The sequence below is a fragment of the Buceros rhinoceros genome, unplaced genomic scaffold (genome assembly GCF_000710305.1).
Source record: "Buceros rhinoceros silvestris isolate BGI_N320 unplaced genomic scaffold, ASM71030v1 scaffold31172, whole genome shotgun sequence".
Lineage (NCBI taxonomy): Eukaryota > Metazoa > Chordata > Aves > Bucerotiformes > Bucerotidae > Buceros > Buceros rhinoceros.
Window position 1 is genome coordinate 7843 of NW_010399984.1, and position 25562 is coordinate 33404.

General features: G+C 37.4%; 1 protein-coding gene across 1 annotated transcript in view; it reads left to right on the forward strand.

Annotated features, from left to right (window-relative positions):
• The window catches only part of LOC104489524 (DBIRD complex subunit ZNF326), a 27848-nt gene extending 7676 nt beyond the window's left edge, over positions 1-20172 (forward strand). Inside the window, exons 3-12 of the mRNA XM_010131695.1 lie at positions 840-1245; positions 3974-4172; positions 5302-5336; positions 6206-6293; positions 8491-8605; positions 9635-9782; positions 10108-10207; positions 11541-11671; positions 12660-12755; positions 19530-20172. Coding sequence (XP_010129997.1) covers positions 840-1245; positions 3974-4172; positions 5302-5336; positions 6206-6293; positions 8491-8605; positions 9635-9782; positions 10108-10207; positions 11541-11671; positions 12660-12755; positions 19530-19694 — 1483 coding nt within the window. The 3' untranslated portion in view covers positions 19695-20172. The remainder of the gene's footprint in view (positions 1-839; positions 1246-3973; positions 4173-5301; positions 5337-6205; positions 6294-8490; positions 8606-9634; positions 9783-10107; positions 10208-11540; positions 11672-12659; positions 12756-19529) is intronic.
• The last annotated feature ends 5390 nt before the right edge of the window (positions 20173-25562 follow it).

Consider the following 25562-nt stretch of genomic DNA (forward strand, 5'->3'; position numbering starts at 1 on the left):
ACCTTATTATAACCCTGCAGGGACACTAATGTGTTTCCCTTCCAAGTGGTTACAAATATTGTTTCCAGCCTGATCCACCACCCCTAGGCAAAGCAAACTCTTGGTAAATAACTAAAGATTTCAGCTCCTTGTTACTCTACTCTGAAATTCCAAGGACTGTTTTTGTGTCCGCTGTGCATGCATTGGGTAGACTTTCAAAATCCCGAGTTGCTAGACTTAATGGTCTGCAAGCAAAAGATGGATGCACTGAAGCTCATGAACTCCTTGATGGGGAAACTTATTTTTACAGGGAAGAAAATTCCAAAAGTACAAATATGAATGGAAGAGCATGTATATTTTTCCTTTAAAATTAGAACTGTTGAGTGTTTAAGACTCGAAACTGTACCACTAAAAAAAAAAAAAAATCTTTTTTTCCCCTCAGTTCAGAACTAAACTGCCTTTTAACTGCTGTTTAACTGTTAGAATATGAGGGCATAATTTTGAAGAAAGGAGAGTTTGACTAGCCTATGAATGTCTGCAGGTAATTATTTTCGTGAGACTAGGGCTGGGCTCTAATAATGTTTTAGTAAGTAAATGTTGCTGAAAATTTTAAATAAACAGAGTTCAGGCATACTGAACTTTAGAATTGTTTGTAGCAAAAATGGCTCAGATAGCTTTCTGTCTGGTCATAGTATGTGATTTGCCCAGCCCTAATCAAGTTTAAACAATAACAGAACTGTACAGACCAGTATAGTAATACATTGATTTTAGTTGATAAATGTCAACTGATAACTTGTCTTTTGAAATGTATAACATTAGTAAGCTTACTTTTTTTTCTCCTCACTGTGCAACTTTTCCAGGTTTGGACCTTATGAGTCTTACGACTCCGGGTCTTCTCTGGGTGGGCGAGATCTGTACAGATCTGGCTATGGTTATAATGAACCCGAACAAAGCCGCTTCGGAGGTAGTTATGGTGGTCGATTTGACAACTCCTACCGGAATAGCCTTGACTCTTTCGGAGGTAGAAACCAGGGCGGGTCTAGCTGGGAAGCACCTTACTCCCGTTCAAAATTGAGGCCTGGGTTTATGGAGGACAGAGGAAGAGAGAGTTACTCTTCCTACAGCAGTTTTTCTTCACCCCATATGAAGCCTGCACCTGTAGGCTCTCGGGGGAGAGGAACGCCTGCTTATCCTGAAAGTGGATTTGGAAGCAGAAACTATGATGCTTTTGGAGGACCATCAACAGGCAGAGGCCGAGGCCGAGGAGTAAGTACAGAATCTTTTCAGATTCTTTTCACTAGACACTCTTTTAAACCCTTTCAAGACCGCTGCTTTAAAATGAATGCACTGTTCAGTACAGTGTGGGGTTTTTTTGTCCAAGCAAACTATCATGGTTGTCAATGTTGTTTACCCCCTTGAAGCTGTCTTCAAGTAGAACCCAGTCCCTCTTTCTGTTGAATGAGTAATAGAAGACTAGTTGTTAAGGTTTGTTAAATCTCTCCTTTTCTTTGAAAGGTGAAGATAAAAGTAATAGGTTTGGTCTAAAAGGGATTAAAAGGACTTAAATTTCTCCTTGTAGACACTGGCATTTTTGCTGCTAGTGGGGAAATTCTTGAATATTGTGCAAGTTTAATTCAAAGTCTTTTGAAGTTTTGATTAGGTTAAAGGTGCAATGTATAAGCAAAAAATAAAACCCAGGTTGTGAAGGCTAGAGTAGTTTTTGTTTCCTGTAAAGGTAAAAGTTTAGCTGATTCTTTAATAAGTTGAACACATGCTTGATCAATCATCAAGTCTTCTTTTAAACTTAATTCTTACTCTGACTTGTGTATTGGAGCTGTGATGGGGAGGAAATGGCAAAGGTGGGTGGTTAGCAGTTACAGTGATTCTTTTTCAAAATTAAAGCATGATTAAAGGGTCATCATCAACTTGAAATCAGGTCCTTTCACAGAATTGAGGTTAATTTCCAGATTACGTGCTTAGTCCTGTTACTTGTATTCATTTTGTTTTGAGGACTTATGTTTTAACTCCTTTTCAGTGGATTGCTTTCCCATGTAGGATCTAAAAACTGTATGTCCGAGAAACAGCAAGGTTAACTGTACACGAAATAGTGCATCACAGTTTGGAGAAGTAATGCTTGATGTTAAATGAGCTAGGGGAAAAAAAGGAACAGAAGAGACTTAAAACAAAAAGCGTGACAGAAGTACTAACTTTAAGTTGATGGTGTCCCTTTATCTTGGTTTTATAATCTCAGTTCTGATGATGATTTTTTTAAGGACGAAATGTTTAGTGAACGCTTTTCTGCCTGTGCCTCTAGGTGTAACTTACCTTTTGAGATTCTTAAGTGTGTCATATTTCTTTGGGAAGCAATTCTTTAATATTAAACCATACAACTGGTTTGTAGCTAGAAGTGTAGAGGAAGATTATTTTTTTATTGGGTCTTTTAAATGCCTAATTGTGTGGTGGTTTTGTTGTAGAAAGGCTACTTTGCAGCATTCTTGAGTACTGTAGTTGCCATATTGAAATTTTAGCTCAGAGTTGCACATGGCTGATAGCTAGCGTGTAGCACGGTATGAGGAATAGATTCTTTGTTTCTCTGCGTGTGAAGCTGAAAGTGTTAGGTTCTTAGGCTTGGATGCCATCCTTTCTGAACTTTCAGAACTCATTTAGATCTGAAAGTTTTGTGCGGTTACAACTAAGTAGCCTTATTTCTTTTTTGTTTTGCTTTTGTAAGTTATCTTTTTAGTCTTTTGTATAATAAATGAGAATGTAAAGGGTAAACTACTTACCATATGTAAAATGCATTGCACCTTTAATAGATAGACTGTCTGTTTGGAAAAAAAAAAGTACTTGAAATTATCCAAGTGCATTTATTTCATGTTAGATTTATCCGTTTACAGTGTAAATGTACATGCTAGGTAGTTCTGTAACTATCTCAACTAAATAAACACGGAGATCTTGTGCATGGACTTCTGATTAAGAAAAGTGCCTGTTTTGGTACATTCTGTCTGTCATTTAATTTGCTTTACAAAAGTCATACTTTTCACTAAGTATGTTGAAGTTATTTTTATGGTTTTTCATAGTGTAATACTAATTCTCTTCTTGAAACAATACAAATATTTTCTGCTTATCCAAGTCACCCATCCAGTCAATGGGCTCTCTTCTGCTCTTTATTAATCAAATAATTTAGTTAATATTAAGAAGTATGTTAGCACTTGTGGAAACATTGCTTCTACCTAAATTCTCCCTCTTCAGATTACTCATTTCAGAAAGGAAACTTTTAGGCAAGTGTCCACAAATGACTATATAGCATATTAGAGAGAACAGAAAGGCTTAGCCTTTCAACTGAAATTTCATTCCTATTAATGCTGTGTTTTTTATATCACTCCCTTCAGGCTCAACTTTTAAGTTCTGAATTTATTGGGTTCAGTGGAAAGATTAAAGAAAGTATGAGCTTCCTTCAATTAATTGCTGTTACACAGTGGACAACCTTCATTACTCAGTTTTTAAATCACTACTAATCATTTGGCATAAAGAAGCTTTGTTTCCCCCCTCTCTCCCCGCCCCCGCCTCCCCCCCCAAAAAAACCAAACCAACAAACCACCAACCTAAACCAACTGTTGACTAAAGTGGCAACAACTGGGTTGGTTAGCTCTTTTTGTTCCCAAAGGGGGAGGAGTCATTCATCATCTAGAGAATCTGAAGAGAGGAGTCAAGATGTTAGATTGAGGTATGAACTCTGATAGGCATGTTCATTGTCTGGACAATGGTTCTGAATAAGCAGAAACACATTTTATACATATGTGTAAGTTCTATTGGAGGAACACCCTCAAAGCCATTGCACAACACAGCATCAAACTGGGAGCTTAAATTTCCCCTGCATTTTGCTCTAGAACACAGATTTTACTTAGTTCACAGTTTTATTGTACCAAGTAATTGTTTTATTTCTATTGGTTTCATATACTAATACTTTTCTCTTGATTTCACAAATTTTCAGCATATGGGAGACTTTGGAGGAATGCACAGACCTGGAATTGTTGTTGACTATCATAACAAACCCAGTCCTGCAGCGGTTGCTGCAAGAGGAATAAAAAGAAAAATGATACCACAGCCATACAACAAGCCTGGTGGGACATTTATCAAGAAACCCAAAATGACAAAACCTATTTTGAAGCTGAGCCAGAAAAAATCACCTAGTAAGTAACAAAGTGCCAAAATTACTAGGTTTTTTTCATTCTTTAGGTATTATCTAATGTTAATATTCAGAAAGAGGGCTGTATGTGCTCTTTTGTAATTCTTCATTTTATAACTTTGAGGTACTCTACAACAGATTTTATGAATTTACCTTTCTAACTCTTCTAATGCAAAGGTAATTTGCTGAATGAAATTGAATATTTTGTGTTTAAATATGTACTGCTGAAGACTATTTCATGCAGACTTTGTAATGATACTTCCTGCAGCCAGGTTTTTGCCACTGAAAATATTTTCGGATCTCCAGTTGTCTTCAAGTGACAAGCTGACAAATATTAAAATTTGCCCTTTAATGAGCCTGGGCACTGTTGCCCAAAAACTTTGATGGCTATTAAAAGTAGTGCATCAACTGCAGCGCACCTAAAATAAAGGCATAAGGTGTGGGAGGAGAGAGAAAGGAAGGCAGACTGAGAAAATAGTGTGAATTCTTACTGAGTAATTTATGAAAGGCAGGGAGAGATTGCTGCTTCTTGTAAATGGAATGCTGTAATGAAGAACTGGAAACACGATAGATAAACTGAAAATACCAGTTGTAAAGTCGTGGTGGTGCTTGGTTCGTTTAGCTTCCCTGAAGATATCCTACAACTCTAATAATTTTGATATTGCAGGCAAAGCTGGAGATAAAAAAAAAAAAAAATCAGCAATGAGGTTTGAATAAACACCTTGCTTTGCAGGCATGTAAACTTGAGTATTTAATATTATGAATGGCATGTATGGCCATAAAATTTTAGGGGTTTTTGTGCTCATAATTTCCTCAATAATGGGGATCTACAGTGGTTTATACAGTTTGGTTATGAATTGCAGCTGAAAAATGTTTTAACTTTTGCTCTAAGTTTGCAAGGTAAGTGCACAGACTTCCATATGAAAATTTTATTTTTGATTTTGTAATCTGGTCACACTACTGCATATTACAAAACTGTTTCCTTAACTTCAGGAGTGCTGTGAAAATTTCAGGCAGACTGCCCTAGCTGCATAACAAGCTGAATTTTTTCTTAAATATCTTGTTGCCTTAAAATGATTTGATAGTGACAGCACTCTTGCATTATTTAATTTTTCCTCATTTTATGTTTATAGACATGAAGACATCTTTCCAGGATTCTACTATAGAGGTAAAGATTCCCCAAATTGGAAAATGTTTGTGATTCTTTTCATAGTTTGTATAGTATACCTTAAGATGAATAATTATTAAGCTAGAGTTACGTAGTTAAGTGCTTAATTTTTATAGGTTTTGCTAAGCTTTATTCTTTTTCTTCACTTTATTTAAAGCTGTCTTATTTTGATGGCAGTCTGAAATCTTTACTGCTTTCAAGTGAAAGATACAGCTTGTGCAGATAGCCTGGGAAAAGAATGTTAAAGTGTATTTGTAGACCATACCTATTCTTGCAATGCACAGAGAGCTGTTGTAGGTAGTCACCTGTGACCTGCTTGGGTGGCTTGAGAAATTAAGTACTAAATGACAGAGACTGCTAAACAGCAGTGAGGAAAAATGGATAAGGCATAAGACACATCAACGAGGGAGAGCAAATGAAAGAAGAACCAGTATTAACAGATGTTCTCTGAGAGGGTACAGACTAGCTCCCACCTACAGAAAGACCACTTGCTAAGGGTCTAGATAAAAGATGGTAAGCTAAGGGTGTGCATATATCCTGTTTCCGTGGTGAAAGACGGGGATGATATTTTCCTTTTTGAGTGGAGGGGTTAACATATTCTCAACTAAGTATTTGAAAGCCTGAATTGGAAGTGAGAATATATAGAAGACAGAATTTTGATTGTCAAACTAATTCAGAAAGCCTTCGGGGCATTAAGGAGAAATGCACAGCTTGAAGTGTTTGTGCGCTGAGTCTAACTTCCATTGTTGTATTTGATAAAAATAGCAAGTAACAGATACTGGAAATAAAGTAATTTGTGCTGTCTTTCTGGATTGAGTCTGGCAATACACTTTTTTTCCCTTACAAAATTATGGGTTTGACTTTATTAGGAAATTGAAGTGGACACAAGTGGTGCAGTTGTTATATATGAAGACTTTACAAGAGATGCTTATGATCTTGGATATCAGACTTTTGGAGGTAAGTTACTTCCTTTGTCAGGTAAGGTATTCTGGGTACTGTATTTGACTTTGAACGAATAGATTTAGTAAGCCTGTATGTGTGATCTCTAGTTATTGAGAGCATGAGTTTTTTTTTTAAGAGTGTAAATTTAGGCCATGGAGAAGATGAATGTTTTAACACCATCCATCACTTGTTCTTTACAAGCTTTATTTCTCTCTGCTTTCTTATTGTCTCTGTATGTTGTTGTTGACTTGTTTTATGTGAAATTAATGTCAGTGATCTTCTATACTTGCTGCCATTCCATTGCTTAAATGTTGTTTATCCCACCAGTTCCTCATCCATATCCTATTATTTATCCCACTAGCTGATCAACCTCACCATTAAAACCTAGGTGAGTTACTTTTACAAAAGCAGATTTGGTTAACTCAGAGAGCTGCTTTCAAAAACACGGGGTCTCTTTTATGTGCAGTCTTAATGAAACAAGTTGGTTGTTTACATAAAATCAGTTAAATTGAGTATTAACTGTAGTGGTTTCAAACACACAGACATCCAGTGTTAAGGCCAAAACTATTTTTAGACCCCTTTCCCTTGTGTGCTGCCCTGTAGTGTATGTAGTCTAATCTGATGGTAAGGAGTGCTGGAAATTTGCAACCGATGAGAGTTTCTTTTCTTGAAATAGTAGTACACTGAAAATTTTTTTTAATTGCACGAGGGTTTTTCATTTTTAGAAGTTTGCGTAAGCACACTAAAGGAAAGTGGGAGCCCTACTAGGGCATCCCAGCTTATATGTAGATTCAGGCTTCCATTCCTAGCTTGTAACAGAACAGGCACTTGAATTTGTGAGCTTGAGGGGCAAGACACAGGCCATTTCACTCCACAGAATGTGATACCACGTGATTTTTACAGCAGTCAAACAAACAATCTGTTGCACATTTCCAGGGTTGATGGGATGGCCCTAAATGAAATTTAAATCCTGAGATCAGTACTGGGAATTGCCTCTGTGGGTGGATTGTTGTTGTGTTTTCAATTTAACTTAAAAAAAAAAAATCTCATGGATAGGAGTTTTCATCCTCTCCAGAGAGGAGTAGTTTTTGAAACTCTTTGTTATAAAATGAAAAACTTTAGGGTAATTGTCGATGAGGCATAAGCTGGTAGTCAGTGGGAATGTTTTCAGAACTCAGTGGCACTTCTACACCATGGAGCTTTTTGCAAGTCTTTTTTTTTTTTTTCATTATGCTGCTCTACGGTCCTTTCTGTTGCTGCTTGGATGGAGGCAGATTTAACAGAGGCTGACCTCTCTCCTAAGGTTGAACTGCAAAAGGAGACCAAGCGATCTTTTTCCTGCTCTAAAACTACTCACTGAATAATATCGTTTCCCCTTGTCCATAGGCTTTTAAAGCAGACATAGGAAAGGCAGACATAAGTACACATGCAAAAAATTAGTGTCCTTAGAAGCCTTCGATATTGCAAAACTAATTTCTAGTAATTTATTTGTTAGCACTCTTACTTAAATACCAGATGGTAATGGCTAATACTCTTCTTTGAAGCTGTGGTTGGAGTTTTGTTGTTTGTTTCTTCATCTGAAAATCTTTAGAACATTTTTCTGTGAAATCAAGCAAAGTCTGGTGGGGGTAAAGTAACAGAGTTGTTGAAGTTTAGTTTGGATACCATACCTTGATGAAACACTGCTTTGTCTCCTTTATGAGAACCTTTTGCTTTTGGTTTTGGAAAGTGCCTTCTCAGCAGAAGAGAATGGCTTTATTTAGTTCATTTTTATGTAAGGGGATTGTAGCAATGATGCTTTAAAACCATGTAGAGTTTTAAATAATGTTTCTCCCCATGAATTCCCTGTACTCTTTCCTGGTTACATGCTTGAAGAGGCCTTTATTAACTAGGCACAACAGGGTAGGGTTTGCTTTAACTCTTAAATTTCCTCGCTTTTATCAGCGTAATCTAGTGTCTAACCTCTTAACTATTAAGTTTGCATTGTTAGAAGCAAATGTTAAAATTGGTTGGTTTTGGATGAGGAAAACAAAGCAAAACTTCTGTGGCGTTTATATAAGCCAATGAACCACTTTGGTGTAGGGTCTTTCTCTGAATTTTGAGGTATTTGTGGAGGAGACAGGAAAGTCAGATACTTTTACTGGGGTTTTTTGTTAGTTTTGTTTTCTTTTTCTTGGAATGTAACATTTTAAAATCTTTCTACTGTGTTAAGATGGCAAAGGAGAAGGTAAGAGTGAGGAAGAAGAAAAGCGGCGAATCGAGGCCAGAAGAGAGAAGCAAAGGCGTAGAAGAGAAAAAAACAGTGAAAAATACGGTGATGGATACAGGTTTGTGCTATAACTTTTGTCTTGCGTGCAGTCTTCTTTGTTTCTGTTAAGAATATGTCGTCTTTCTTGAAAGCCCTTTTGGACTCATTTTAGGAAAAGAAAAATACAATGAAGAAACAAGCCAAAAGCACCATCTCCCAAGCTCCCCACCAAATTACAAATTTAAGATAAACAATTACAAATTTAACATAAACAAACAAAAAAACCATAAACCAAAACCCAGCACCCAAGTCCTGTGACTTAGACTGAATCTTTAGCTGGACGTCTTCTGTATCAGAAAATACACAATTTCCTAACATCTTCTCCCCCGTAAGTGCATGAGTGCACACTTGAGAAGCAGCTTAGAATGATACTGAATTTGGATTATGTATTTCAGTTAAATACATATTCATGCTGACTTAAGCTCTTAAAAATCAACTTTGGTTTTGTTTGTATGGTGAGCTATTATGTAGCAAAAATATGTAGATAGTTTCAGTTACTTCAGTCTTGCCACAGCCAAGTGGCCAGCACTGTACAAAACTGTTCTGTGGTAGTGCAGTATGTGATCGTAGCAGCATCGCCTTTTCCTCAGTGTACTGACGAGGCCATACTTCCATATAAAGCTTATGTATTTTTTGTACAGAATATGAACGTTGAAAGAATTATTTTGACTATTTGTAGTTACGAATTTGTGAACTGTCTTGACTATGAGAAGTACTACAAAAGGTGATGCAAACTAGAGAGCCATGATAGATATGCTCACAAAATAATGTGGCTTTTAAATGGCTAGCTTCTGATTTCAATAGTTTTCATTTTCTGCGTAGATAATTCATTACTCTGAGACTGGCTTGATTTGTGTATGTTTCTTGTAGCAGTTATCCTTCATAATGGTGAAGTCCTGGATTTCCTTTTTCTTTCTCACTTAGGCTTCTTCAAAGAATGCTTTTTCCATCCTTTCCTGATTAGGTTTGTCAAGTCCTCATAGCTTTGAGGAGAGAGAGAAGAATGTTTCTTAAATAGTAATATTATTTAATGTATGTCTCTTCATAGAATGGCATTTACTTGCTCATTTTGCAAATTTCGAACGTTTGAAGAAAAAGAAATTGAGTCGCATCTGGAGAGTGCAGCTCACCAGGAAACCTTGGATCATATCCAGAAGCAAACCAAATTTGACAAAATAGTGATGGAGTTTCTTCATGTAAGACAAGTGGTTTTTGATCTATGTAATACTTTTACATTAGAATATAGTTAAATTCATCATTTGTCTTTAAAATATACTTAACTTACGGTTATTCCTTTTGCAGATGACTTTTGGCACAGCACATATTACTAAAAGCAAATTCAGAGTCTGTAAAACAGCATTACTTCTACAATCAAAAGCAGTGCCCTAAAGTAATAGCAATTAATTGCTATTTATTACAGAGCTATTCTGAGTAATATTTTAAGTATAGGTTCCTATTGTAATATCAACAATCGTACATCAACTGTGCTACAATATTTTTTGTTTTTTTGATTCTCTGCAGGAGTGTATGGTGAATAAATTCAAGAAGACAGCTATGCGTAAGCAGCAGACAAGTAACCAGACAGAAAATGCTCAAGCTGCTGAAAAAGATATAATGGAAGGTGAGTAATACTTTTTTTTATGTGAAAGTGCATACTGCAGAGTTTTTCCTGTCCTTTTTTCATTCTTTGAATATGATAAAGTGTTTGGATTAAAATTACTAGTTTTCAATACCTTTTCTGTACGTGTTTGGGATTCCTTGCCTCATTTCTGATGTGATATGGAATGTAAGCACGGTGGGAGATGGCAAACATTAATAAGGTTTGCTTATCCAGGTAGCCTTGTCAGAGAGTAAGGTAATATTGTGCTAGATACTTGACAAACAGTTATTGAGCTTTGCCACAGTCTTATTCAGTATAATGCATGAGGAGTGGCAACAGGTGGATGCAGACAGACTGGAAGAGAGTGTAATAAAGCAGTAAGGTGATAATGGTCAAATATAATGGCAAGGATCTGGATAATGTAAGTGGGATAGTTGTGGTTTTGAGGGACACTGACAGAAGGAGCTTGAGCACTCGTTTGGCTACCCAAGTTGCATCTTGGCCTGAATTATTTTTTTCCCCCTTGGCTGCCCTGCAGGGAATTTTCTAGAGCATTTTGTATGTCCCTGCCTTGCTGTGCTATATCCTTCCACTTTATCCTTTGAGGGGTTTCAGAAGATGTGCAAGAGCCATACAGGACATCTTTTGAGTACCTTCACTTCAGGCAATAACTGCATTTTAATATTACCTTTATTTGAATTTAAATGCTAAAAGCTACTTAAAATTGGATATAGCCAACATCTTAATTTTGTTTTGTATACTTTCCTTAAATACTGGAGGGCCTGTTTGACTTCCTGATCAGAATGTTGTGTTGGCAAGCTAATATTTAAAATTGCAAGAGGAATTGGATTCATGTGCTTCTTCCTGGTGGTAAGGGGAGGCAAATTAATTAATCGCTCTTTTGAGGGGTAAAGTAAATCCAGCTGCTTTGGTGAAGCTTTGCTTCTTGTGTCAAAATGTGTATTATTAAGGATATTAATTCTTGTTGATTTTAAGTAGATGGCATTTGTGTACATTAAATAGTTCAATTGGATTGTATAATTTTTATTTCCCTCTGTTTAGGCAGGTAGGTGTTCATAAATCAAACCCAGAGACCAAACATAATTGCCTGGGTCTCGCGTAAAATCTGTGGAGAGGAGGAGGTAGAGTATCCAAGTGAAAAACTTCCTCCTTCAATATTGCTTTTGGAGAGCCTAATTTTGATGCCTGAATTTGGGTGAATATACTTCTGCCGTTCAGTTTGACATCTTCTAACATCTGAGAGCTCTGATTTTTAGCTGTAAAACAACCAATCCCCTCTTCCACTTCCCTAGAATAAAATGTTTTGTGTTAATGGTTTGTTCCTTCTTTGCAGGGGTTACTGCTGATGACCATATGATGAAAGTTGAGACTGTTCACTGCAGTGCTTGCAGTGTGTATGTTCCTGCATTACACAGTTCTGTTCAGCAGCACTTAAAATCTCCTGATCACACAAAAGGAAAACAAGTAAGATATGACGTATTATTTAAAAAAGAAAAAAAGGCAAGCATAATCTAATAGCAGATGAGAAATGTGGTACTAGGTGCAAGTAATTTCTAAGTTCTTGTTGGTATTACTTATTCTCTAGAGAACTAGAATGCCCTTGTTACAGTTTGAAACATAATGTCTTATGAAGTAGCCAGTGCTTAAGCACCCCCAGTTAATGAAATGTTGTGCTTAATAGTTGACAGTAGTAAGTCTTGAGAAGGCTACTAGGAATGACTTCCTTATTTTACAGGATTTTTTTTTTTTTGCTGCCATTAAGTTTTGGAAAGATTTTGTTACTCAAATTGCAAAACATAATGCATACGTTTCCAGCAAGATAACAAACCTGGTGTCTTTTTTTTCTTGGCTATTATCTTTCTAATTTGAATAAAAGTGATGGCAGTTTAGAATTACCAGTAGTGTGGTTTTAATCCCTCTTGCAATTTATAATGATACACTTTTAAGGTTGGTAAAAGGGTTGAAAGAGTAGCATGAGTGGAAAAAAACCAGTTGTCGTAGTGAGCAAGATTGCCAGTGTAATGTTTTGTTTATATATGAGCTTCTGTGATTATGGAATATCACAGAATGGTTTGAGTTGGAAGGAACCTTTAAAGGTCATCTAGTCCAACCACCCAGCAATGAGCAGGGACGTCTTCAACAACGTACTAGTCTGTGATGGAAAAGCATGCGTGTTAGGTGTAGATGTGAACAGGTAACTGTGGTTCATAGACAGGTGTGTGGTTGTACATTATATAAGCAAGATGCAAATATATCTTTCAATGAAGCTAAAGCGATAACTATAAACACTTAGTTGAGGTTATTATGTGGTTTGAACTTAAATGCTGAGAATGAGCTTTTCATGCTGCAATACGTTCGTTATTTTCCTTACAGAAACTGACCGTGAATTCAAATTTGTGTGACAGTTATAACAGGTGTATGATAATTACTCACTGTAAAATGTATTTCATAGGCCTACAGAGAACAAATAAAAAGGGAGAGTGTTCTTACTGCCACCAGTATCTTGAATAATCCTATAGTCAAGGCACGATATGAGCTGTATGTGAAGGTAAGATGCAACTGGGGAAAAAAGTGATCTGTAATGTTTGCTTTACCACTATTTCTTCCATGGTGATAAGAGTTTAACCTCGGTGCTCTGTCTTCTATTTCTGTACACTACTTGGCTACTTTTTATTCCATAGAATTTCTAGGATGTGTGGCAGCATACACAAATGAAAGTTTAAGAGAGTAGTTGAGATCAGAGAATTTAAAAGGCCTGGCAGCCCATATTGCAGATATGTGGCCTGAGAAACAGATGCAAATTTATTTTGGCAAAATGTGGGGTTTTGTGGGGTTTTTTTCCTTCTGTGCCAGTAAAGTGACTTTTTCTGTAGTACCATTGTTATCTGTCTCTGGTAGTTCCATTGAGTTGGTTTATAATTTTGCCTGTGCCTAAACAACAGTATCTAAGACACAGCAATACTGTGTTACAGAATACGACAAGGTATGAGCCAATGCAGAATTTAATTGTGATTTTAAAATGTCCAGTTAGTCACATCCTGCAAAATTCTGTGTGGTTGCGTGTGTGAATCAGTTACAGACAACTGTGCTATATCTGTTAAGAAAAGGTAGCAAATGATCAGATACCACAGCCTGGAGTATCTACATGTCTTTCCAGCCATTTCTGATGTTCTTTATGGCCTGATATATGTGTACTTTGTCCCGTACAGCCACCTAGTGGGGGATTGGTAAGAGGCGAAATGGAAGTTTGTTGTTAATCAGTTGGAAAACCGAGGAAGATAAATCTTGTCTTCACAAGGAGACCACTGACGTTGTCAGGGTGTCTAGCATTGATATTTACTGGTGTGGACTTAATTTAATACACTTTCAGCAGCACCTGCTAGTGAGATGTATTTGGCTTCTGATGATGCAAATCCCTCTCATTATCCAAAAGTATAATCAAATGCAGACCAAAGGAGTCCGCTTTTATTATACAGCATCTGATGAATCAGAGCATGCAGTGCCTGCAGTCTTCCAGGAGAGTAGGAAATCCTTGTTATAGCTGAAGGTAGATTGCTTTGAGATGAAGTGTTGGCTTGGGGAGTCACCCCTCCCTACCTCCATCCGAAACCCCCCCCCCAAAACCCCAAACAAAATAAAAAGCGGGGGGGAGGCAGGTAGAGAAGAAAAAAAAACCAAAAATCCCAAACCCAGCATTGTTTTGGAAGGTGTCTGTCCTGCATATGCCAGTGTGGATGGAGGAAATTCAGGACAGGGAAGACCTGTGAGACTGTTGCGACTTGGCTCAAATCTGTGCAAAGGCAGATCATCAGCATCACAAATACCTTTCTCAAAAGGAGAACAAAATTGCAGGTCAGCAACTCCTGATTTTCCTGCATCCCTACCGATATATTTTGACATGAGCAAAAAATAGAAAACGTGGTTTGTGTGTGGTTTTTTTTTTTTTTTTAAGGCTTCCTACTTACAATTTGTGCATCACATTAAAAAAAAAAAGTAGTAAAATTGTAGGGCCCTGTCACCTGGGTTTGTTGTGTGTGTTTTTTTTTTTTTTCTATTTCATGACTAGATTTCTCTGTGCATATCGGGTAGTTTGTTCTTTTTTTAATGTGTGGCCTAGAATGAGGTGCATATCCCAGATAATGTTGAATTAGGGAAAGCTGCTCGTGTGTTGAGGCCAGTATGGTCTTTTAGAACTGCAGCCTGCTGAAAGTAGTAGTCATCCATCTCTTCACCACAACCGGTATTTGGGACCCACCTTCCCATGTTGTGTGTTTGTGTGTGTGGGGGGGAAAAAAAAAAAAAAAAAAAACTCCCAAACCTACAAACCATCCTCCTCAACAGCAGCAGAGTGAAGAGATTGTGCTTTTTACTATCACCAAGGTCCACGGAAATACACTGTTTCTTTTTTACAGTCTGATCTCCAGAGAAAAAAAAAAAAATTCTGCTTAAGTGATTTTGATTGTCCCATGGAGCTACTGTGTAACTGTGTGGAGGATGACAATTATGACAATTTAATGTCATTTGGGTTGATTGGCTGGTTGACACCTGGCAGCAGGTAATCAGTTTTGAGGATATTTGCTGCATGTTGCCTTGTGTAAGACTTTTCAAGGTTGGAGACTCTGGCTAATGTTTGACTGAAAATGAGGCAGCAGATCATGACTGCTGGTCTGGAATAAGCTGACTGACAAGCAATAACAACTGCTGTCTTACTTGGGATACCTTGGCCACTTTTGAGTAGAATGCCATTCTGTCTGTGAATTATTCTACCCAGTGCTTAATGGAAAATCTCTTTTGCCCTTCCATTTAATCTTCTCTCCAACCTGAGACTCCTCCACAGGTTATTTGCTGTATGTGCTTGACAAAAGAAAGCAAATAGATGCATCCATTTCATATAAATTTACAGCTTCAAATATGTCATTCTACAAACACTTGACTTTCATTTTTCTTTAACTATATGTTTTTAATTTGCATTGTGAAAAGGAAAGCAGAAAGACAATTTTTGGCTGTACACATTTTCAAATATTTTCAATTTTAAACATTTAATTATGAAAACAGTTTTAGTTTTTCCAATTTCATCACAAAATCTTTTTAAGAAATAAATGGGAACTTGGTAGTACATGCATACTTGAACTTGAATCCTTCAGGTAGTTGGACATGTCAGCTGTAGCTGAGGTGTAAAGGTTAAATCACCCTTGGTAATTTCCACTGAATTAAGCTATTTAAAAAAATCTTCTTTTAGATTTTTTTTAACATGGTAAAGATGCCTGTGGTGTCCACTGAAAATGAAACAATCTATATGGAGTTAGCCTAAGATAATCCCTTGTGTTGTGTGTAGGGTTTTTTGTTTGTTTTGAGCCATGTCCAATTAATGTCCCCAGCTCCACAGAAGGCAGCTTCAGTATATTAGACAGTGTGGCTTTAGAAGAGGTCTGTGGTCTCTGATCTTTATTTTGCTTTTGGTCAGTGACTAGAGTTACAAATGGAAAGGGAAAAACATTCCATTTAGGGCTTGACAACAGGTGTTAGTGCCACAGCCAGTGGTGAGAACAAGAAGAATCATGGTGGTGGAGAGTAGCATTTCTTAAAGGTGGCCTTCTTAATTTACTGATGCAGCTTCCTTGAATCTATTAGTATTAGAGTAACTCTGTCATGAGTAATGTTCTTGAAATCTTTTGGTGGACCCCAATGCTAGGACTATCATTTTCTGTATCATGTGTTCTGTCCCAAAATGCTGCTTCTGTTCCCCATGGTGCTGCGGCTTTGGAGCTGATATCTGCATTGTTGGAAAGGTATCCATTCAGTTTTCAGAAAAGTACTGCACCAGAACTGAGGTTTCCAGTTGTCAAAACTTCCGTGTGATTTTTATGATCCCAATGCTGCTGTGATCATCTTTTACACTATCTTATTTCATGATTTTTTTCTCAGTTCCTATTATTTGAAAACCCAATTCAGTGCTTAAATTAACAGCATATTGTTTGCATCTTGTCCTTTGTGTGCAAGTAACCTTTCCATTTAATCTCTTTTCTGATATATTCATCATAAATATTTTAATCAAAGAACCTTGAAAGGATTGTTTCTTACCTTGGCCATTCTTTTAAAGAGCCCTCTGTTTCCTCAGTGTAGGTCTTGTGGTGGCCTTTTATGCTTCCAATGTAGTCTCTGTGTGCTTTTTTTAAAGTTCTCAATTTCTTCCTGTTCTCCTACATCCATATTGTAAAGAGTGGGGGAAAGGGCGGAATCCCCCACAATGCACCTGCTGCCTACTCTGAAGCAATCATCTTAGAAGTTTTATGAACCTGCAGCAAGTCCCTTTATAATGAAGAAAAAAAGACCATCTTGTTTCTTAAGCAAAAACTTACCACTTGGTGAAGTCATGACTACCTCTAGTTTTGGACCATTCAGAACTTCCTAGATAGATTTTTGTCTGTGATGAAAAGCTGCTTGGATGGTGCTCAAGAGAAGTTGTCAAGGTTGTAATTTTCTATTGCTATATACCAGGACTGTTTGGTCATGTATTAATAAAGGCATTCTAAAGTTTACCAGGTTAGGTAGGCAGCCTTTGGTATCTTTTTGAGTCAGGTGTATGAGATCTGTTATAAACAGAGTGAGTGGTTTCTGGGGTCATTTGAATCTGGAAGCTTTGGTTGTTCAGTCTTAAGCTTTCTCTGCTATTTAAATATGCTAGTGACAAGGAACCCGAAGAATGCATCTCTCGGGAATAAACTACTTATCTGCTTGTGTTTTTATGTACTGTAAGCATCATAAAGTCTTTCTGCAGCAATTCAGTGGTGTGCCTGTGTTCATGTTTTCCGAGTGGGTTTTTTTTTTGTTTGTTTTTGTTTTTAAAGCCATCTGGGAAGATGGGACCAGTGTGGCTGTCAAAATCAACTAGCATCAAAATTGGCTCTGTATGGTGAGCTGGATGCCTCTGATGCTACATCACTGGAAAAGAGCACAGTCATTAGGATCTTCCCCTTGAGGGCAGTAACTTTTTCCTTATTTTGAGAACTTGAAAAGTGCATTTTTCTCTGGAAAAAAGTTGGGGAAAGCAACTTTATTTCTTTCTGTTGTTATTGTATAGAAATCTGTTCAGCCAGAAGTAGTGTGCTGATCCCAGTTCTGCTAGGTTAGCCAGAAGCGATATACTGTCTCTGCATTAATGAAGTGTAAGAGTTTTATGTGGCTTGTCCCCAAGAGTCAGGGACAGTCACTTGTCTGCAGGAGTGTGGAAGCAGTCATTTTAGAAGTGCATTCTTTGGCTACGATTCATTATTATGCCTGGCCTAGAGGATTTTAATCTTTCCTTTTGTATGAGACCTATAAAAGGGCTTCCGATATCCTTGTAAATCATTTAAAGAAAAAGGCCACCTTTTGTTTTCTTTTGCTAGGAGACAATGCTGTCTATTAGGCCGTATGAAACTTCTAATATATCCCTCAGTAACATTCACTGATGAGCATGTCTTTGAAGCTATCCAAGTGGTGTATTCTCAACCCAGTAAATGGTTTATTTCGGTCTGTCTTTGTAAATCTTTGTCCCTGTACCCAAATGTTACTGAAAATATTTGTCCAAACCTAATGAAAATGGCACTAGAAGCTTTGCAGTCAGGTAGTCTTTCACACTTCTGTCCTAAAAGGAAAGTAGATGAGTACAGTCTTGGGTAGTTCCCCTAATCCTTGTTGAATTAAGGTTTGGGTGCTCAATTTTTTTTTTTTCACAATGATTCCCATTGATGTTGGAATCGAATTGGCTTGGGCACTCATTTTTCTGTGTGCATTTTTATCAAGCAGTTTACTGAGCTCATATTTTTGGTGTTTCAATGTTGGACACTTAGCTATTCAGTGGAATACCCCTTGGTGTTCTGTAGCCCCATGGTGCTTGACCGTAGTTGTGGATCATCTAAAAGTGGCATGAGTTCTAATGGAGGTGGGGGGTTTTCTTGTTTTCATAGGGCTCAGATAAGTTATGATACCAGCTCTCTGTGTACTTCACCCTTACCTATGATAATCTACTTCTAAAAAAGCCGAACTGAGTGTCTTAAGCTTAAATACTTTTCTATTCAATGGTTTTATATGTGGCACCTGTGTCTTCAATAGAGCTTGACAGACTGACTGTTACAAAGTGCGTGCATGCAATTATCCTGGGGCTTGGAATAACATGGTGTCAAACAACTCTGCTTTCTTTGGGCTTCTCTTTAAATCTGAAATTATGAGGTTTTTTTTTTTTTTAATTTTAGAATAAGGATGAAGCCAAGTGTTTGTGTAGTGGTATTTGCTAAAAGTTTTTTATAGCTTTCTGATTTTTCTGTGATTTATAGGCCATGTAGAATGCCATACCTGAAAAACGTAACTGAAGTAAAACTATTTAAGCAAAAAAGTTCAGGGGCCTAATACTCAATTTTCCTTTTGGATCATCTTTAATATTCTTAAAATCCCAGTCCTAGTGTGGGTAGTGATTAGTGTTGGACATTCACACCAGACTTGTTCTGTCAGATGTTTGAACATGAAAGGAGCGTTAGTGAAGAAAGTCCTAATAATTTGTGTTATTATTGTTCATTGATTATTCATAGATCTTAAATATTTGAAACAAGTGAAAGCTGAGGTATGTCTTGTACTGAATTATTTGTGTGAAATAGAAAAAAATGAAACTAGAATGCCAACAACCTATTTAAAATACTGTCTGAGAAATCTGCTTAAAAATGTTTCTAGTTCAGGATACGAATGAATTTCAAGCTAGTCAATGTAATTCTAGATTTCTTTTTCGTTTAGTGAAGAGTTTGCCTTTTTCATAGAATTATTCAAAGTGACTAAATAAAGACTAAATAAAGAAAAGCAGTATGAAATTCCTCTGTTCAGATTTGGTTTGAATTTGGGAAAAAAAGGAAGCAGCTGTAGTTCTTAAACATGTTGAAACATAACCATGTAACTTTAATTTACGTTGAATGCTGAAATTAAATATTACAAAATTTGAAAATGAAATGAAAACGCAAATTAAATTTATGTGTACCATACTTTGGCTTTTTCTCAATGCCATTTCTACTTTCATTAGAACAGTTTATTGTGATCCCAGTTGCCAGTGTGCAAAAATGAGGTGTTGATAATTCTAAATCAATTCTGTTTTGATTTTTTTTAAACGCAAAAAACAGCCAAACACCACCACCCCAACCCCTGCCCCGAAGCCATAAAATAAACTATTAAAAAGCTGTTTTAAATAAGCATAGCGTTTCTTAGTGACTGCACATTTCATTCACTGAAATGATGAGTATTATTTTATTTTATGTTTGAAATAAATATCAAAGTGTTTGTTTTCAATCTTCTGCTTCAGGGTGAAAATCCTTTTGAAATTAATGATCAGGCTCAGGAGCAGCAGACAGAAGAAGAGGACAAAGCTGATGAGCCAGCTGAGGGTGAGGAAGAAGAGGAGGAAGAAGAGGAAGAAGAACCTGAAGAACAAACTGATTTCACTTTAGACCACACTGAAGATAACTAAGTGCAAGAAAATGAAAATATGTTAAAAGGGGGCAAAACAGCTTTTTATTTCTGCTTTAAAGTGGCTAAGACTTTTTAATAGTCTCAGATGAAGTCGTTGCCGATTGCCCACCATATGCATGCATTCCATTCCATGGAGAACTTGTTTATATAATTCCTCTGTGTTTCTGATTTTGTTTAAAATGAAATTAAAACTATTTTAGTTGAGCTTTTTATAGAAAACTGACTGTTAAAGCTGATCAAAACATTGTGTTGTATATTTTTTTAAGCATCCTATTTTTTTGGTGTGTGTATTGAAAGTTGGATATAATAATTTTTGGTCTAATCAGTTGAAAAGAAAGACGGGTCTCTGGGGTAAATATATTAAATGCTGTGTGACATAAGCTTTTCATATTTACCTCTTAGTGCAGAATGAGTAACTCAAATTGTGCTGTTGAGTGTGGCTGTTTCGGGGACTGCATTGCACTCTGTATAATAGAGTATGTGTTACAATATGCCTTGTAGCTTTTTGTGATAAGATGTACCAGTTTGTAGCAATAAAACACTTGAAATGTTACTGTTTAAAGTGTCTATAATGAAGTGTTTCAAGTATTTCTCAATGCTGACTACTAGATTGGTTTCAAATTGAATCTTGCTTGACATTATGATTGAAATTATTTAAAATTTATAGTTACATCTTAGTGACTGATGTTATTTATTGCTGATTTTTGATGTATTCAGGTGCCACATACCAGGGCAGATAAGTATTTTAGCCTTCATAGAGTGCCTAGGGGAGGCGTGCTTTCAGTGTATTTACCTGATGTGCACTGTTGTCTAGCTTAGAAATTACATATAAGTACACTTGTTTTTTTCCTACAGTTTCTTCTAATGTAGCTTTTGACTAATGAGGACTGGAAATGTCTGATTTAACTATTTCTAAATACAGTTAAGTAATTTGCATCATTTTCCTCTAAATGTGGTGCCTTGACAGAAGTCACTGTACAATCTCTTGTCTTCATTATGGAGAACTTTTTCAAAATCTCATTATATATGTAATTTGTCCGCCTTTCTGTTGGAGAACCTTCATATTTGTAGCTATTGCTGTATACAGGTGGAATAAGCAGAGAATGGATAGAGGTTAGTTGGAACGAAAGTACTTCTAACCTCAAATGAGAACCAATTTGCTTTCCCCAATTCTACAATGGATCACTGGAAAAGCGTGCAAGTATTATGGTGGAATACTTGATTTAGATTAGGCTGCCAGAAAGTCTACTAGCAGTCATCTCTGAAGAATGCTGTGTATTACAGTCATTTAGCTGTTGCCTTTTAGCATAGCTTGGAGAGTAGAAAAGCCAACATTGTGAGGAAAGAGAAAGGAAACTGAGTTTGGTACCTTGACCTCTTGTTTTCTATACAGCTTATATTTTTCCATTTAAAAAAGCAGCATGATGTAGGCTTGATTGTTGTATATGCAGGTGGGTTAGCTTGGAACTAAAAGTTAGTGTGGATTGGTTGAAAGATGTGTTTAAGCCTGCAGCTGGTTGAACAGTCTCTCTTTTGGATATGTAAGCTTAAAATACAACGTACTCTCTAGGTCTCTAAATGCTCATTCTCCTGTTCTCCATGTTAAGGCTAGGATTAAGATTCATATTTGCATCGCTTTTAAGGTGTAAATCTCCCCTTCCGCTTTACAAACTGGTCACTCTACCGTTTAGGTGTTCTGTTTGTCGATCTCTTGCCCGACAGGAAGAAGGCACTGATCTCTTCCCAGACAACTTAACAGGAACTGTATTGGTGTTCTAGAAACTGGGAAGAGCTTTAGTGCAAACTTGTTTGCAGTAGTTAAGAGGCTGAGATGTGGCCCGAATTTCTGCAAGTGGTCGGTGTTTTCTCTTAATTTGCGGCTTCTTTACTAGTTAGAGAGAATTAAGTTGCTTCTAAACAGCTAAGATAAGCCCATCTAACTAAGATCTCAGTACGTTATTTCCATTGATGTAGTCATTTTATCCACTGTCGCCTCAGATCTTTGAACTCTAAGCATTCTTGACATCACAGATAATCTCAAGTACATAATTGACTGCTTCTGTATACTGGGAGTTTTCACCTATAAAGTATGTTAAGTGGTAGCTTAAACTTAGATGACAGATTTTTGGGAGTGAGACAACTTCTTACTACACTGGACAAAACTACCCTGCTCTATAGGCTTAGAAGGAACTTGTAACGGAGTCCTTGGGTCCCTTTTGTAGCTAATGTTTGTAATATAATTTCCTACATTAGTGACAAAGTATGGAAATAATTTCAGTGGGAGCGGTGGCTGCCCATTCCAAATGACACATTCCTGGTGAGCTGTGCCCCCCACCCTGACCCAGTTATTCCAAACTGAGTGGAGATTGCATGTGTCTGTTTCAGAATCTCAGCAATAAAGACCACAGTTTTAGGCAGTTCTGGATAAAGGTGTTGGCTGGAGTATACAAGTGTATTTATTTACACGTCGCTGCTAAGAGACCTTTCCAGGTTTTTTTGCATTCACCAAAGACCAGCTATGTGCTGTCAACTTCCTGACTGTCTGTAAATGTTGGTTGCGGTAACATAAGCCTTTCCCTAGATATTTTTTTAGAGAGCCTTTTTTGGAATGTTGACTACCCCAAGATAAAAAAAACCCAAATGATTTGGGAGTGTAATTCTGTCCTCCATCCCTAAAGACCAGGTTAACTAAACAAAAGATCAGTGGAAAATGACTTGAAATTTCACACTTCTGATGATGACTCTTTACTCTTGGTGTTTCTCAGAGTCAGTTGATAAGGGAAAAGCAGTTGGATGGATTTAGGCAGCTGGTGGCCATAGGTCCTATCCTGGACCCAATACTGAGAGCTTGATAAGGAATTCTGTGGTTGGTAAAAAGTGGCATCAGGTGGTAAGTATTTCAGAATGTTTAAAAACATGTTAGGAGAATAAGAAGGGCTATCCTAGATTACAGGCAAGATCTTTAATTCTGTTCCAGTGCATGAGCTGTAGAACTCTTCAGTGTCTTGAGGGGAATCCACAGAAGTATGGTACCTCTGATCTGAGTAGCCAAAACTGCGTGGAGTGTTTCAGGTGAGGATTTACTCCACACAAGGAGCGCAAGGATTTGACCCGCGTAGCGATACTACTGCTGGTTTAGTTCTTGCTGCATTTTTGATCTTTTACTGGACACCACTTAATGGTGCATTGGTTCAAAGTTGTGCCAAAGAAATACATGTGACTTGTTTCATGTTTGGACTCCCCCTTTCTGGAGCTAGAATGTAAATCTTTGAGAAATATTGAAAAAGTGTTCTGTGGTTTTTTTTTCTTTGTATGTTTTTTGTTTATTCAGGGTTGAACTTGCAAGGTAACAAGTACAGTATAGTAGAAAGACATGTGGGCACTAATCCTTGCAACTTACACATCCTGAATAACTACCCTGTGGGTGTGTTCTTATGTGAATTGCAGCCCCATACACATCCTATGCTTTTTATGTACAATTATTTTTTTGCTATACAGTATAAGGAACAATTAGCATCACACTCATGTAATACTTGGCTTGTTTTCATGCCATGCGAAGGTTTGAAATCTTGAAATGAGCCTGTAGATTCTCTAGCTTTTCCTGTATTGCTTACAGTTAAGAACTAATTAAATCAGTTTTCAGCCTGCTGAAATAACTGTACATTTCTGCTAACAAAAAGCCACATCAAGCTTTACTTTAAAAACCCATCTAATCTTTCAATATTTTTCAGATGCTGGAATGCCTTCTGCACTTTTTTACTGTTATAGGAGAACAAGGAATCAGTAACATGCTTGCCTTTATGGTCCCTTGCAGGTCAGATATTTGAGCCTTCACACCAAACATGCCTGTTCTGTTTATGGACACTTTACTCCCCTTTACCCCATATGTCATCCTCGTGGACTCTTAGAATATGCGTATTCCAGACTTCCTGTGTTTGTAGGGTTTTCTTTATACCCAAAGCTGTGAAGGTAAGTCAAGAATGTTGGGAGTTTTGTGGGGTACCAAAAAAGCTAAGAATGGATAGTATGATGGCAGGATGAATGCATGTATTGCGAATAAGCACAGCCTACTGCATATTTAAGTGAAAATTTGTCAGAAGATTTTTAAGAGCAGAACAGCTGTGTGGACTTAGGAAAATTGCTGCAAATGTTGATGTGCTCTATTTAAAAAGAGTGTCTTGGTCAATGTACAGTCCTTTTCAGCCTTCCCACTTCAGAAGGGTCGTAAGATAGATCTTCTTCATCACCAGCTGATAGCATGGTGCTCCAAATCCTGTTTTATTTCGTTATCAGTCTGTAAGGTTGCTGTAGCATTGAACCATCAATCGGTAAGGTTCCTTCAAGAGTGCTTTTAAATCAGTCTTCTTGATCTTGTCGCACTGAGATGGCTGAACTTGTTGGAGCCTGTTTGAGTTTCCCAGAACATAGCTAAGATAAGTGTGTAGCTACTTTGCGTGTGGTAGTGGACAATTTACAGTTGCCTTAAGATCTGTATATGCTTTATATTGTCTGAATGTTTTACTCTGTTAAAGGCATCCTCTGGTAGCCAGTTACTCTGAGGGAGGGGACTGTGACGGCAGATGACCGATTCGTTTAGCATGCAGTCACCGTTTACCTGGAGTACAGTAGGGTACTCTGTTAAGGCCGTAGATGTATAAGGCTGGGGAGGACCACTATTGTGTAGCCACCCTAGCTAATGTCATCTGTGTTTTGCTAGCTGATCAAACATCTTTTTGTTGGGCTAGAATATGTATTTTAGAAAACTAATTTATTTTAACTGTTGTTAATCAAGGTGGATCTTACAGAATCTTTATCACATTTTAATTTAAAAGCCTAAAACTGATTTCATCAGTATAATGTGGGGTTCCATATGGCATTGCCCTGTTTTTCAGCCTTTGTGTCTGTTGCTGTAATTTTTTTGTTTCTGTTAGTGAGAAATAACATCCTTGTTAAATGCCACGGTAAACAACTTGAAAAGGAGTGGGGCAGGGCAGGGGGAGAGGAAGAACAGCCCTGTTGTCCACTAAGCAGTCTGTGGTGCTACATAGGCAGCTCCTCTCTTAAAGGAGGACTACTATACTACTAACTATAAAGTTAGGAGTTCTCTACCAGACTCAACCACAGGTTTCCCACCATGTGTTTTTTTATGTGTTTTCCTTTTGAAAAAGTGAATAGTTCAGGTGTTGTGAGGTCAAGTCAATGTTCAGGAAGTGCAGCTGACTCTCAAGAGGGAAGGAGCTTTCCAGTGTAAGTATTGTTAGTATTGGTTACAATACAGTACATCACTGGGCAGATGTAGGTGCTGCCTTAACCTGTGAAGTTTTTCTGGTAATGAGGACGGTGCCTTTCCCAGAAGGAGGACTGCTTTGTCTTGTGTTGTACTAATTCTTTATGTGGATGTGCACAGAATGTCAGGTGGGGTCAAGCAGAGCTGAAGGTCTGTAGAGAGGACAGTCCCAGCACAAAGTCCAAGTCACATAAAGTGTGTATACCAGGCAGCTGGATGCCTGTGAGCTTTGTTGATAAAATCCATCACCAGGTAAGGTGACAATCGGAACTACAACTATCATCAGATCCATATCTGGTGTTAGGTGTTATCTGCGTGAAGCATGGGCAGAGTTCTGGTGGTCTCATTCTTCCATTTTTCTGTCCTGGACAAATGAGCGCTTACCTCCACCCATGCAGGTGTAAATTGATGGGCTTTGTGTAATTGACATAAGTGATAAGCTTGTCTACAGTCATCCCCACACCCACGTCTACACTGATGATGTAATGTAAAAAACCAGGTATAAATATTGCCCCAGTATTCACCTCAAATTGGGACAGGCAAAGACTTGGAACCATACTGATGGATGGATTGACGAAT